Source organism: Elephas maximus, chromosome 16 (genome assembly GCF_024166365.1).
Source record: "Elephas maximus indicus isolate mEleMax1 chromosome 16, mEleMax1 primary haplotype, whole genome shotgun sequence".
Lineage (NCBI taxonomy): Eukaryota > Metazoa > Chordata > Mammalia > Proboscidea > Elephantidae > Elephas > Elephas maximus.
The window spans coordinates 76,094,994-76,110,883 of record NC_064834.1 but is presented as its reverse complement, the minus strand read 5'-3'; the positions used below and the strand labels follow the sequence as shown (position 1 = coordinate 76,110,883).

General features: G+C 46.6%; 1 protein-coding gene across 5 annotated transcripts in view; it reads left to right on the top strand.

Annotated features, from left to right (window-relative positions):
- Window positions 1-15,890, top strand: part of ADAM12 (ADAM metallopeptidase domain 12) — a 381,920-nt gene that overhangs the window by 230,584 nt on the left and 135,446 nt on the right. For all 5 annotated transcript variants that reach the window (XM_049854705.1, XM_049854708.1, XM_049854704.1 and 2 more), the window contains exon 4: window positions 9,107-9,185. In XM_049854705.1, the coding sequence (XP_049710662.1) occupies window positions 9,107-9,185 (79 nt within the window). The remainder of the gene's footprint in view (window positions 1-9,106; window positions 9,186-15,890) is intronic.

Sequence of the window (15,890 nt, the reverse complement as noted above, 5' to 3'; positions counted from 1 at the left end):
CTTCTTACCTTCTTATTTCATACCTCAGTGCCTGGGTTTATAGAGACTCATTCACCTGTCTGATCTCTTGGTAAAACGGAGCAGAAGATGTAATGGTATCAGCAGTAGGAGTTCCATGATTCCAGCCAGTCTAGAGTTTTTGCTGGAAACCAGAGTGAGTTCTGCCAGATAGGCTGAGTCCAGTCTGGGTGTTGACAGGTTTTCCTCTCAATCTTTTTTCTTTATTTAGTTCAGGTTGAGAAATAGATCGTTTTCAGTAAAGGGTGCTCATTTTAGTAACTAGGAAAATCCCGATCATCATGTTTAATCATGATTTATATTGTGTGCTGTGTTTTGTTAAAACTCCGGGCAATTTATCCCTGGTATGAAAGTATTCAGGAGCCCTGGTGGTGCAGTGGCTAAGCATTCAACTGCTAACCAAAAAGTCAGTGGTTCAAGCCCTCTCAGTGGCTCCATGGAAGAAAAGACCTAGTAATCTGCTTCTGTAAAGATTACAGACTTGGCAACTCTATGGGGCACTTCTACTCTGTCCTGGAGGGTCACTGTAAGTCAGAATCGACTGGATAGCAACAAGTTTATGAAAGTATTCATAACTGTATTTCCAAATTTTCATAAAAGAAAACCATTATCCAAATTTATATATGAATAATTTTGTAATTTGAGGAGTAATAACCTTGGCGAAGTAAATCTTCAGCAGAAAGCTGGGTCGGGTACTCTGTTGGAATACCAAATTGGTCTACTGCGAGGAAGCAACCCCTGGCGTCTGCATTGCTTGTGTGATTGCATTGCAAGGGAGTGTCCGTCATGTCTTCTAGAGGTAACTGACAAACAAGAGCTGTCCTGTAACACTTTTGCATGAGTCTGTTGCATGATAATTAAACTCCCAAACCATACTTACATCCTGCAAAGAAATGATAGGAAAAAGTGAGCCTGTCAGCAAGGCTTTTTTCATATCCGAAGTAGTTGATGCCAGTCTCTTAGCTTTTATTTCCCAGTTTCTGTTATTTCAGCTGTTCTAAAATGTCAGGGCCGATCCTGATGACCTGACAACATTTGGAATTCTTGAAATAATGAGAAAGTAAACATGATTACCCCTTGCCTATACTGCGCCCCATCATGATTGGTGAAAGCAGTTTTGAACCATATTTCTTGTATTTTTAATGGGTCCAATTAGTTTGGACACATTCTGTTTAAATTGGGCTCATTTGCTATAATAACATTCAGTCTTAATCAGGTATTAAAATCATTACTTCATTTGTTTATTAAGCACCTGTTGGATGCTAGTGATCCCTGGTGGTGCAGTGGTTAAAGCAATCAGCTGCTAACCAAAGAGCTGGCAGTTGGAACCCACCAGCGGCTCCTGAGGAGAAAGATGTGGCATTCTGCTTCCATAGGGATTTACAGCCTTGGAAACCCTCTGGGGTCACTCTGAGTCAGAATCAACTCAACAGCAGGTTTTGTTTTTCGGTTTGGGTGCCAGTCATTGTGCTGGGCTTAGGGATATAGTTTCTGTCCTTTAGTTGAACCCACTGAGGGAGGAAGAGAAGTAAAGATGAAATAAGGTAGAAGGGGGAAGTTCCATTACAGAATCCAGCCCAAACACGGGAGACAAATTAACCCACTCCAGGAGTGAGGGGGTAGAGAAAGAGCTCCCAGAAGTAAAAACAAGTAGGTGTTTCTTCCCGCTCTTCCTGTTTCTCCTGTGCTTAACCATTGCACCAACAGATTCCCCTAACTAAATTATAGACTGGTAAATAGAGTGGGATAATTTCAGTATTGATCTTAAAAAAAAAAATCGGGGGGGGGGTCATTATTTTTCTTTGTTTCAGTACTCAAATCGTATCAGACATGCATGAAGCTTTGTGAGAAAGAACTTTACCTAAATCATAATCCTTTAATGAAGATTTCTAAGTGATTGTTTTTAGCCATAAATACCTAGAGGCTTTGAAACCAGAACAATACTGTACTGGAAAGGACAAAATTCTGCCTGCTGTCCTATCATAAAGTGTGTGCTGTGTCTTCACAGCACTCCCAACCTCAGGCTCACGAGTCGGTGCTGACTGGACATGGCCAGGATGCTATCTCCAGGCGGCCCATACTCATCGGTACAGGGCTGACTCCTGGGCTCCTTTCCCTGCTTTATGGTACCCGTCTCAGTTGATATTGCCCTCCCCCCATGATTATCCATGTCCCCTATCATACAGCGAATCCTGGAGAATTTGGTGGCCTAAGCAGTTCCTGATTCGTCCCCCTGCTGACTTTTCCGTCCTGAAGACTCAGGTCCTGGCCTGGTCCTAACTGACCTTTCTGTCCCCGTTGTGACCCCCACCTCCCACATTGGACATGGCTGTCAGGGTGGCCTTGTGCTCCAAAGCACGTATCTCTCGGGTTACCGCTGTGTTTTAATGGCTCCCATTGCATGGGATAAAGTCGGTACACTCGGCACCTGTGGGATCTGACCCAAGCCTGCCTATCACAGTAGCAGCATCTTTCCTTACACCCCAACCCCTTGGCACTCTACATTGTTTCACATCCTGAGGGGCAGTCGTGATTCAGTGGTAAGATTCTTGCCTTCCGTGTGGGAGACCCAGGTTCAGTCCCTGGCCAGGACACCTCAAGCTCAGCCACAACCCATCTGTCAGTGGAAGCTTGTGTGTTGCTGTCATCCTGAACAGGTTTCACTGGAACTTGCAGACTAAGAAAGGCCTAGGGATCTGCTTCCAAAATCAGCCAGTGGAACCCTGTGGATCACAACGGTCTGATCTGCAATCAGTCGTGGTGAGGGGGCAAGACCGGGCAGTGTTTTGTTCTGTTGTGAATGGGGGCTGTGTCTGGGGTTAGCATGACTCGGGATTGACTTAATGGCAGTTAACAACAACACCTACCTCCCACAAGATGCTGTTTCTGTACCCTCCTTGCCTTTGAGAATGTGGTCACTGCTGTCTGGAATATTCTCCTCCTTGTTCTCCACCTGTACCCCAGCTCCTTCCCACACCCTACCTGTCTCGTTCCTCCCCCATCCTTGACGACTCACCTGGGCACCACCTCCCCAGCCGCCTTCCAGAGTAGAAGCCTCTCCTTGGAGCTCCACAGCACATTGTACACATCTCCGTGATGGAGCTCCAATCACTGCTCGGGTCTGTGTCCACCTGCATATGGTGAGCCCTTAAGGTGTCTTGTTCCCAGTGCCCAGCACAGTAAGCGCTGGTTAAATGAGAGAATATTCAGGTGTCACTTGTAACAGCAAAACAAATGGAAACCAGAAAATCAGTTCCTAGCAGTTAAAATACACTTGTTAATGCCTTATTAGATCGACTAATCTAATAAGCAGAGAAAGAAAAAGTTTTCCTGGAATTATACATTCACCTTGGTTTCCAATTGCTGACATAAGATAATCCATCTAATTGGATGTTCTCTTTGGGAAATGGGTCCATTGTGGTCACATTTCCAGTACAGCCACTGTCCATCACCACTCAGTTTGCTCCAGGGACCTTTGACTTCCTGCCCCTCGTACATCGCACACGCTGTAGAAAGCATCAGCCAAGCACTTTCTTGGTTGCAGGCGATGCACCTGAGAGGGGATATAGGGCAGGTGTTGCCCGGGGATTGGGTAGGAAGAGTCCCAGACAAAAAGAATACTCCTGCCGTGTTCTCCTCAAATGCATTCATTCATTCACTCTTTCACACCCCACTCAACACAGACTTCTGTGCTCAGCACAGCACCCACAAAGGGGGTGCCCCATGGCATGGTGTGTACAAGCTCTGAAGCCAAGCCACTGGGGTACACTGTGGTTTGGGCAAGTCACATGATCTCCCTCTATCTCAGTTTCCTTGTTTAAACAGGATAAAAATCGTATCTAGCCTCATTGCTACGACATGGATGAACCTTGGAAACATGATGCTGAGTGAAATAAGTCAGACACAAAACGGCAAATGTCAAATAATCCCACTTAAATATGAACTAACTAGTGTAGGCAGGTGTATAGAGGCCACAATCTGTGAGTGGTTACCAGGAGCGGGAGGCTGGAAGAGCAGGTCATTGCTTGGGGGCCTCCGAGTTCTGTGAAGACTGATGTACAAATTTGGAAGCAGACAGTGGTGACGGTTGCACAATATGATGGACACAATGTCACCGAACCGTACATGTGAAAAACGTGGACATGGATACATATACACACACACATACTCACACACCATGACTTTAAAAAATATCTAACCCATGGGGCTAGATACTATGTGGGTTACATGAGATCCCTGTGGAGGCCTTAGAGCAGTGCCTGGCCCAGAATAAGTACTCGGCAAATATTAGCTGTAATGAAAAGGAAGCCCGCGGCTCCTGTTTGGCTGGGGGTGGAGGAACACCATGGTAGCTCAGGGCCCTCCTGTGGCTTACGTTCCCAAACGGGGCAACAGACAACCTATGTACAAGTAAGCCATATATACACCAAATAGGACTGCTGTGTGGTAAACAGAAGGGGTTCTGTGATGTGGGGTGATAGTGGTGATGGGGGCTGGGCCCCTCTAGGAAAGCAACATCTAAACTATTAGCTAGAGGATGAAAAGGAACCAGTCACGTAAAGTCATGTGAGAGTGTTCCAGGCACAGGGTATAACCAAAACCAAAAACCTACTGCCGTTGAGTCAATTCCAACTCATAGCAACCCTGCAGGACTGAGCAGAACTGTCCCATAGGGCTTCTCAGGCTGTAAATCTTCACAGAAGAGTTCTCTCTCCCATGGAGCAGCTGGTGGGTTCGAGCCACCAACCTTTTGGCCAGCAGCCTAGCGCTTTAACCACTGCACCAAAAAGACTCTACGGGATAGGGTCTAGAACATTCTAGAACCATCCAGAGGCCAGTGTTGTGAAAGTGACAATGATGTGATGGGAGAGGCAGGATGAGGTCCTGGGAGTCCTGGAGACCATGGAAAAGCACTGGGATTTCATTCCAAGTACAATGGGAAGCCTTAACAGATTTTAAGCAGACGAGAAGCATGACCTCAGAGTAGAACCTGGGTGGCTCCATGATGCCTGGTCCTTTCACAGCCTGTGAAATGTGAGATAGACTGTTGGGGCACTGAGAGGAGATCAGAGCCAGGAGCAAGGGCACGTGCCAAGCTCCCCACAAAACACACTTCCTTACGATGCATGCGGATCACTTGCTGCTCAGTTCACGGAGTCATTAGTGTGGAACCATGGACTCATGGAATTTCCAGTTGGGAAGGGCCCGCAGGTCATTTCACTTAGCTTCCCTCCTGTCCCTTATTCAGATCTCCTCGTAGAAGACGGAGGAGCAAGAAGACAGGCCTTTCCCGGGCTCACAGTGCCTTGGCTGACTCCCTAGCGTGTGAGCACTGGTCCTTGCTGGGGTTTCTTTTTTTTTCTTTTCTCCTTGCTTCTCTCCTGTCTTTGTCTTCTCCTCCTCTTTGTCCTTCTCTCATCCTCTTCCTTCTCCTTTTCTCTCCTCCCCTCCCCTCCCCGTTATGAAATGCTTTGGCAAGATATAATTCACACAAGTGATGTTACTGCATCTGAGCTATATGAATCAGCATATCTTTTCCAGACTTTATGAGAAAAACTCAAAAAGGATTAAGTCATTCAATGCCTCCGCTGGGGTGGGGCATGGTCAGGAGCCCCTGTTTGGCCCTCTTTCAATGAGAGGAAACATACCATAGTATTTAAGAACTCTCTAGAGGCCCAAGTATGACTGTGGTTGTATGTCTGTTTAACTTAAATGACATTTGGGTAACAATGAAAAACAGTAGGAATTTTTTTCCTAGGAAAAATATTAATTGGTCTTTGTCTTACTGTATCAAGTCACATTTTAAAGCCTTATAATTAATCGTACTGCTGTGAAACCACCAAATTACTCTGTCAGCAAGTTTGCTGGCAGTTGTTGTCAAAAAGGTAATCTCTAGTCCCCAGCCTTCCTGATGGATTTTCCATATCTTTCAAACATGAAACCAGTGTCTCCTTTCTTTGACATCCATCTAAACTAGGCTTCAGTTAGGTTTGGTCAAACGTCTTTAAATTACCTCTCTTTGTTGTACAAATTTCTTTGTGTGTTACTCCCCTTAATATTAACTAATAAGGTTCCAACATTAAGAACTGACTTACTAAATCATTAATAAAATAGGAGATAAATAAAATAAAATTATTGTTAAAATGTAATTGTTAAATTATAGCAAGACCTTGAGATTTGGATTCTTTTTTTATATTAAGTTGGGAGTGGTTTTCTGAATGTCTGACCTTTCTTTTTCACCTTTCACTATGACCTTGAAAGGGACCAGGCCTCCTACTTCATCAGGGACAATGGCCACTCCCAGCCCCTCCCTGCCCACCCTCTGGGTCTAGGCGTCCTTCCCCTGCTTCTCTGCAGCTTTGTACCACTGTCTGCCCTCTCCCCTGTCCTCTTCCATTTTGGTGAGTACTCCCCTCAAGTCCCTTCCATCCAGAACAACCACCTCTTGACTGTACATCTGATCTCTCTGCTTCCCTGAAGAACTGTTTTTCTGGACAGGTATGTTTACCTTCCTGGCCCTGTCCTCTTCCTGCCACCCCACAGCACCAGTCCTTGCCAAAGTTACCATGCCTTCTGGGCCCTCCTGGAGCTCTCTGCCAAGTGAACATGGATGTCACTGCCTCCTTCTCTTCCAAGTTCCTCACCTGGGCACCTGTCACCTCCTTCCACCTGCCTTGCCTGTTGTCCCTTCACAACCCCCTCCTCCTCTGCTCCTGGCCATCCTGTTAGGGCTGCCATCCCCTGGAAATTAGCCCGCTCAGGGGACCTGAGAAAGCTTGGAGCAGGGCCACCTACAAGATGGGGAACGAGCTGTGGTTGAGAGCCCAGCCAAGGGGGAAGTGAACCTTCTCGGGCATGGTCTGTAGACTCCAAAGGAGCATGGAAAGTGTGGGGACAAGAGAATCCACACACCTTCGTCAGCAAGTGTGAGCGATTGTTGTGGTTTTATATTCTTGGCACACTGCCCAAGCACTCGCTGTTAAGCAGAGTGCAGCCCAGACCTGTAAGAGCCTTTGAGTGGTTTAAGCCAGGCACATCCTAAATACCTCAAAGTACGAAGTACGTATGAAACAGAGGCATCCGCTCAGCCTGGGCTTGGCTGAGAGAGGTCTGAAGAGATCCAGCTCTGTGGGGAAGTATTTCTCACACTGTCCCATTTTCACCATTCTCACTTCTCCCCCTTCCCTGCCATGTTGCTCAGAACCCTGCTCGCAATCCCAGCTCCAACCAGCTGAAGCAAAAGAGAGGGATTCCTTGAGGGGGTTTTCTAGTCTGTGGAGACTTCTGCCCTTTGTCATGGTCCTTTCAACCAGCATCCTCCTGAAGCTCTCGGAGTGCATCTTTAGGGCTTTGAGGTCAAAGGCGAGAGCCCCGCTCCCCAGAAGTCCAGCTGCAAACACACCGTGGAGATTTGAGATTGGTTTTGCCTGGGCCATGTGTCTATCTGTGGACCAGGGTGGAGTAACTCTACAGAACCAAAGAGTGTGAAGCACGTTCTCGATATTGGTTCCTCAGTTGTACCAAATGTACCACAGGAGTGCAAGCTGTTAATGAAAGGAAAAGCGGTGTGCAGGGGGTATGTGGGAAGTCTCTGAACTTACTGTGCAATTTTTCCATAAACCTAAAACTGCTAAAAAAAAAAAAAAAAAGTATATTAAGAAAGTACATATCTTTGGGGTGATGAAGGGTTGTCTTTAATTTTTTGAGAAGTACGTGCACTCTCTGAGCTGAATATTTCTGTTTCACAGTAACTCACTGGGAGTCAGAAGAGACTCACCGGCACCTAGCAACAGCATTCTTTAAAGGCTTCGATGATTGGTTACCTGGGCGGTGGCAGGGAGGGCAGACGGCACCATTCCTGCCCACTGCACCCCAGTGAAGTTCAGGACTTGAAACAGCTCTTGATTTCTTGCTGCCCCAACAGATATAATCCAGGTTCTGATTAGAACCTTAGCTGTCTTCTACCCACCAATTCCTCAGGTTCCAGACCCTTCGAGTCTGGCCTTGAAGCCACTGGCTGGAATGCCCTTTTCCTCCCACCCCTTCCTCTCCCTGGTGAATCCAGCGGTATCCAGTAGGGCCCAGTCAGTTGTCAGCTCTCTCTGTAAAGCTTCCCCTTCCACGATGCCCACCCACTGTGCGCCCATTCACCTAGTAGGACTCTTGTTAGTACCCTGTGCCAGCCCTGCATGCACTGGGTTGTATTTCACCTGTCACCCCACTAGGCTGCCATTTCCTCAAGACTAGGGGGTACTCTGTGCATCCTTGCGTCCCAGCAGCTAGTCCAGCACCTAGCACATAGTAGGTGCACAAGAAAGACTCCTTATGTTGAGCAGGATTAAATAGTGCAAGTCATATAAGACATTTTAAAATGACTTAAAACCTAAATAAACTTATGCTTTGCTGACATGAATGAGTATCTAGTAGGTTGCATAGAGTTTTAGTTAGGATAAATGGGGAGTTTTCTCCTTTTTTAGTTTACCTTAGAAGTTCAATATTTCAGCGTGTCTTCAATCGTTTTTCACTTGTGCAGCACCGCTTTTGACTCCATTGTTGTTCTAATCCCTTCTGGGACGTTTTAATATTGACAGCTGGCTCTTTCACCTGCAGGAGAAGCAGCAGGGCAATACTGTGGATTCTGAATTCTTTTCCCAACAGGTGGCTTAGCCATCGATTCTAGTCTGCGGAGACTGGTGATTTTCAGGCGTACAATTTTCCCCAACTCAGAAAGGTGCCTGTACTATCTGTGTGTGTGGGGGGGGTGTGTGTGGGGGGTGTGTGTGTGTGTGTGTGTGTGTGTGTGTGTGTGTGTGTGAGGGATGAGGTGGGAGGCAGTGAGGGGAGGGCTCCACATGTACTATGTCGGATTATTTCAAAGTACACGTCTGGATCCTGCCTGCCTGGGCTCCTCCTGATTCTCCCTGGCTAACCTGAGCAGGTTGAAGGCCCCCTGGGGGCCTTTCGTTATCATCTGTAGATAAGGAGAGGGTCAGGCTAGGTCCGTTGCTGTCTTGGCCTGGAACATTCACAAGCACCATGTCAATGTCACGCTCACTCATCATTGTGTGTTGTTGCTGTTTTTCCGCAGGGGTCTCATTGCCAGCGGCTTCACGGAAACCCATTATCTGCAGGACGGCACAGATGTCTCCCTCACTCGAAATTACACGGTAATTCCTGCATGTATAGAGCACTGAAGCTGTACGATTGAGTCTTGCTTACACCTTGTAGCCGTCTTATCCAGAGCAAAACCACAAGCCCAGATTCTTGACTTAGGCCCCAGGAAGAGCTTGTGAGTCATTCAGTGTTTAGGCGTGACATCATAACTCCAGAAGATCTCGGCATTCACCAGGTGTATGCCGGCACAGTCTTGGAGGCATGGCTTTGTTGCAGGGCTGACCTTGACTCTTCGTTCTAAGTGCTCTGGGGTGCTCAGTTGGGCAGATCCTTTCTTTTTAGAAAGATAACCAAGTGTAACGTAGCAGTGGCTTGGAGAACAGTCATATCTGGGCTGAACTTTGCCAAGTTAAACTTAAATCCAAAGAAAAACTGACACTTCCCAACCTGTTATAAATGGATCCACGACGCCAGTGAGATTCCGTGTCACGGACGTCACTGTGGTAGGACATGTACTGTTGTTCAGTCAGCCCTTCTTGTGTGTGAAGTTTATATGTAACTTGGACAAAATTCATTTAACAAGCTTATACTGCGCCACCTCTGTGCCGGGCCTCACGTATGAGTATGGGGGTTCAAGGAGAATAAGGCAGAATCTCTGTCCCCCGAGGACTGGGAAGGTTACTTGTTTTAAACAGCTATGGTGTTGGCTTTAAAAGAATAAGTTCAGAGGAAGATTTGAGATTGACGATTGGCGCTTCATCAAATGGTGATGATCGTCCACAGTGCTTTCTGCCTTCTCTGCGTGATGCCAACATTGGTTTTCTTTATCGCATGTTTGACATTTGGCACTTATGATCTGAGGCCTTCCGGTTTCCGGCAACACAGTGGAATGAGCTGGTTCAGCTCTCCCAGCCTGGAGAAAGATAGAAATCTTAGATAAATGTAAGAATATAAGAATTTTTGTTAATGCCTGGTCAAGCCTGAAAGAGAGTCAGATAATTCTCCAAGAGGCAGAAACAAAAAGGAAATGTAAGCCCAGAGCAGTAGGCTTATGAGGTGGGGACATAGGACCCTAAAAGCTGATTCAGCACCCAGAGAAGGGGCCTGGTGAGCCTGGCGGGGGGTGGAACAAGAGAAGTGGGCGCCTGCAATTGAGACTCTCAAAGAGATTTGTGAAAAAGGGACAGGCCCAGAGAAGGGGCAAGAATGAGAGTTGTATGCCAGATGTCCTGGATTGAAAAAAGAGTTCATAAAATAGAAAAATGGAGACTCCAGCTAGCCTCATGTGTGTACGCTGGGGATGAGGGCAAGCCAGTGTCCAGATTTTTAATAGCAGCCTAGGAATGGAATACCCAGTCAAGATGTAGACCTCAAAACGGGTACCAAGTCACTCCAATTCCCATCCCCCAGGCTGACGCCAACCCCAAATATAGGGCTATTTCTATAACCTGAATTATATGAGCTGCCTCTATCAAAAATAATAATAATAATAATAAAACATTGCTGATGAGTCCAAAATCAAAAAATTAGCACACAGTGGAAAACACCACTGTAAGGGAGTGTCCATAGACAAGAGAATTAGCACCCCCAGGGACACAGGGTAATAGGAAAATCAGGGGACATTTTTGATGTTTTCAAGAGAACAATTAAGACTGTCCAATACAGATCTGATAAGAATTCCAGAACAGAAGAAATAGAAAACAGAAAGAAAGGGCAATATTTAAACAGAGTGTGAAGAGAATTCCCCTGAATTTAAGAAAGACATGAGTCTTGAAGGAAGCCCACCACGCATGTCCCAGGCAGGAGGAATAAAAATGAACCCACTCAAGGACGGCTTCAGGTGAAACTGCAGAATGCCAAAGGTAAAACCTTAAAGCCTACTGAAAGAAAAGAGGTTTCTACAAAATAATTAAAATAGACTTCTCATCAGCAGCTATGGAATAAAAACTTCAGAGAGCAGAGGGAAAATTGTCGACCTCAATTTCATACTCAAATTATTTTACAAGAAATAAACATTTTCATACAAAACAGGAGAATTTACTACCCAGAGATTCTACCAAAGAATATCTTAGTAAGAAGGAACTGGAACACAAGAGAGAAGGGTAGGATTTAAGAGACAGTGGTAAGCAAAATAATTGCATGTGCATAAATCTAAATAAGCTATTTCAAATAATAATTATAGCAACAATGATTAAATTTGAGAGGCTGAACACAGGATGGGTGAATAGATTTAATAATTTTAAGACAATTACATTGTACTAGAGAATAATAGAGATGTTGAATCACTTGGGATTTTTATAAGTAATGAATGTATCTTACAAATTTAAGTATCACCATTCTACGAATAGAAAAACAGGATGTTTAATTCCAAATAAGTGAATAAAAGCAGTATACCAACTCATCAGAGGACAGGAAAGAAGGAAAAGAAATTAAAGAAGCAGCAGAATAAATATGAAACAAAATAATATGATAAAAATGAGTCAGCTTATGTCAGTAGTTAACATTCATTATATGTAAATAGATTTAATCTGCCTGTTAAAATAAAAACAGATTTTCTGCTTAGAGTTTAGGATAAAATCCAACTGTATAATTTTTTAAAAGGATCACACGTGATACAGAACGGTTATGAATGTAAAGGAATGCAAAAAGATACAGCAACCGTCACTACTATCTTTTTCCTGATTAATCCACCACCAGTAATCAATGTCACTGAATTTGACGTGTAAAGACTGTTGGATTGAGAAAGCTGAAAGTTCTTCCCAGTCGAGGCATCTTAGAAGCTCAGAAGGGGGTGCCAGGGCGGGAACAGTAGTTGTGTGCACATGGCCAAGTCTTTGTGTTTCGCAATACTTTGTGATTGATGTGTGTGAGCGGGGGGGTGGGAGATGCATTTTTCTTTCCCCTCATTTCTCCATGAGGTTACTCTTCCTCCCCGTCTCTCTCACTCCTCCCCGTGGAAGTGACTTTTGTGGGGATGGGGTGTTAGCAAACAGGCCCTAGTCTCTGCTGTCAGTGCTCATCAGGGCAGGGGAGAGCCCTGCCTTGGAGAGGCAGGAGGCTTGTCTTGCTGAGTGTCCTCAGTCAGCAGCAATGAGACTTGCCTCCCCCTTTATCAGTAACTCTAGTATCAGTGTCCTACAGACCCAGCTTCCCCTGGGTGGGTCACACAGCTTCAGCTGGCAAGAAGCAGGAGGAAAGATTGGAAGGTGCCGGAAGCCTCACTGTTGCCCAGAGCTAAGCAGCATCCTCTAACAGAAGATACTAGAAGCCCCTTTTTGGAAGAAGTCAGCCTGATACTAGGTTGACGATCATCCCGCTCTCTGACTCTGTCTTCAGTCGGCAGAGCCACAGGAGGTTGGGTTCCTGGACAACCCCCAACCCTCTAGAAACAGCTGATGGCTCTTCCGCTTAGAAAAATCACGACTTCTCTTTGAATCTGGAGGCTGCCTTGAGAACACCCATTCCTTTGAGTGCCGTCAGAGCTGCCAGCCACATTACCGTAAAGATCAGGACTAACAGCCTTGTTCACAATTAAAGCCCACAGCCCTGAGCAGCCACTCCCTCCTGCAGGAGCCCCCCGGGGCCATCCAAGGCCTTGGGCTGCCTTTTGTGGTAGGGAGACAGACATAGCCTTTTGGGTTGTGTTTTCATTGAACCGGCTGGAAAACAAAGAGAAATTCGCTGACTCATCTTCTCTTTCCCTAGAGTCAGCACACAAGGAATTTTCATAAATTTAAGATGCTATGTAAAATCGGAGCCACTTTGAGGCTAAAGTGCTTTTGTTTTTTCTTCTCCCTGGGCAGTCAGGGTAGGCTGGTGGACTCAAGCAGAGCAGTGGCTGATTTTCATTTTTGAATTGATCGCTTGTCTTTTATGTCTTGGTTGTCTGACAGGAGGAAATATTTTCAACTTTATCCTTTGGTGGCCACATCTAAGGAAAGATCATGTTTTATATTGTCACTTTTAATAAGGCCCACGGAGGACAATGTACTGGACAGTGACGCTATTTACATCCCCCAAAGACAATTCTGGGAAAGGCTCTTAAGATGGTCTCCGTGCTTTGGAGGATGCACCCATCTGTTGCCCGCGTGTCAGCTGAGCCCTTACGCTGTGCCAGACACGGTGACCACCCCTGAGGACACAGCAGTGACTTGAAAGGGAGCCCACGTGGGGCTGGGGGTTGAGGGAGAAGACAGACATCAGTACATTCATCACAAACAGAATTCAAATCAGCGCCAAGTGCGCCAAAGGAGAAGATAGAGTCCTTGTCCGGTCTGAGGGATCATGGAAGGCTTCATGGAGGAAGGGGCATTGGAACCAAGATCTAGACATTGAGGAGGCATGAGCCAGGGGAGGGGAGGAGAGGGATGTTCCAGGCTGGTGCCGAGCTTTACTCAATGCACCATGAGGCGTAGGGAAGTGTTTAGAAGTTGACAGGGTCAACATATCTAGCAGTTGCAGGCCGTGGTGATACATGTGGTCATCAGGAAAAGCACTGAGAAGTAATTAAAAGGGTCCAACCCCGTAGGTTGTGGTGACTAGGCATGGGCTTTGAGAAGACCCTGCTAGGCTGCAGCGTGAGGGAGTGGTCAGCGGAGCAGGAGCATGGTGTCCACAGGCCTGGACGGTCAGCCCTCCTGGAAGCCAGAGGAGATGTGATGGCAGCTGAGGCCAGGTCGCAGAGCTGAGGAGAAGGAAAACGCCTGACCTCATGCACATGGGCGTTACCCAGAAAGCTTGCTGTTGTTGAATAACAGTTCTTTACCCCCCTGCACTGTGTGCTCCTCCTGGAGGCCCTCAGGCACCATGAAGATAGCCTGAGGACACCGTCTGCAGGCAAGAAGAAGGCTCACCAGGTGCCCTGATAACTGAGCTCTTAAGGCTTGTATCTCCATTAAATAGCAACCAGCTCCTTAGGTCTTGCAACTCCTGCTCCCACTTAGCCCCTCCTGTTCAGTTTCAGGCATCTACACAGCCCTAGGGAACCCAGGGTGGCACATACAGTTCAGGGCTAGACCGCTACCGGAGAGGTTGATGGTTTGAACCCACCCAGAGACATCTCAGAAGATGGGCCTGGTGGTGTGCTTCCCAAAGGTCATAGCCTTGGAAACCCTATGGAACCATTCTACTGTGCACACATGGGGTCACCGTGAGTCAGAATCAACAACTAACACCACCACCACAAAGCCCTCCATAACATTGAAGATTTGGAGCTGAGAGTAGAAACAAGTAGATAATGTAAGAAAGTAACACTTGCCTGTCTTTAATGGGCTAATCCCTCTGACACATATTCATTCATTCGTTCAACAAGAATATACTGAGCTTGGGTTCAGTACAGGAGGAAATAGGAGTATACCCCTTTGCCATTGAGTTGATTCCAACTCATGGCAACCCTACAGGACAGAGAAGAACTGTCCTGTAGGGTTTCCAAGGCTGTAGTCTTTATGGAAGGGCACCTGGTGGGTTCAAACCACTGGCCTTTCACTTAGCAGCTGACTGCTTAACCACTGTACCACCAGGGCTCCTTAGGAGCATAGTGGAATTAGAATATTTATGTTCATATTCCAGATTTGTAGCAATGCCTTACAGTTTACAGATTGCTTCCTCCTGTAATGGGTATTTGATCCTTAAAACCTTGGGCAATAAGTGTTAGCCACTTTTTGCCCGTTAAAAACTGAGACTCTGAGTCTCAACCCCATGACTTCCACCCCAGCTTGGTTTAGCAGATGTGCTGTTTGCAGCACCAGTTTGCTAGGATGTCCCCAAGCACGTGAGCATGGTTTCCTAAGCACGTGTTTTCCACCACAGCAGAGTCAGTGGAATGGCCCCTGAGCTTGGTGCTTGGAGCCTTTTCACCAGACATGGTTCTTGTTAGAGCTGGGAGCAGAGACAGCCCTGGGATTTAGGGTGTGGTGACATTTCTTAATAACCATCCTGTGCACTCTCGGGGCTGATGGAATGCAGCCCAGTCACAGAAACCTAGGGCAGGAGCATCACTCTTCCCTTGTCTGGAACGTGCTTCACCTTGTTTGTCTCAAGCACATCTGGGGAACGGGCCCAGTGTTCAGCCCAAGGGAGCGAAGGCCTGAGCACAGTCATGCTGGAATGCAGGCCAGCAGTCACACGCACACACGTTCACACTCTTGGCGTTCCCACAGACTCACATACACACGCTCACACATTCATACTCATGCACTCACACAGACTTGCACACATTCACACATGCACTCACACAGACTCACACGCTCACACATGCACTCACACTCACATGCACACATGTTCACACTCATGCACTCACAGACTCACATACACACACTCATGCACTCACACAGACTCACATACACACACTCATGCACTCACACAGACTTGCACACATTCACACATGCACTCACACAGGCTCACGCTCACACATTCACACATGCACTCACACACTCACACACTCACATTCACACTCATGCACTCACACAGACTCGCACACATTCACACATACACTCACACAGACTGACATATGCTCACACATTCATAATCATACTGTCACAGTCACACTCATGCACTCACACAGACTCGCATACACCCGCTCACACAGTCACACTCATACACTCACACAGACTCGCATACACCCACTCACACAGTCACACTCATACACTCACACAGACTCGCACACACACACATGCACTCACGCAGACTCATACACTCACACAGTCACACATGCACTCACACACACTCAGTCACACTCATACACTCACACAGACTCAGAT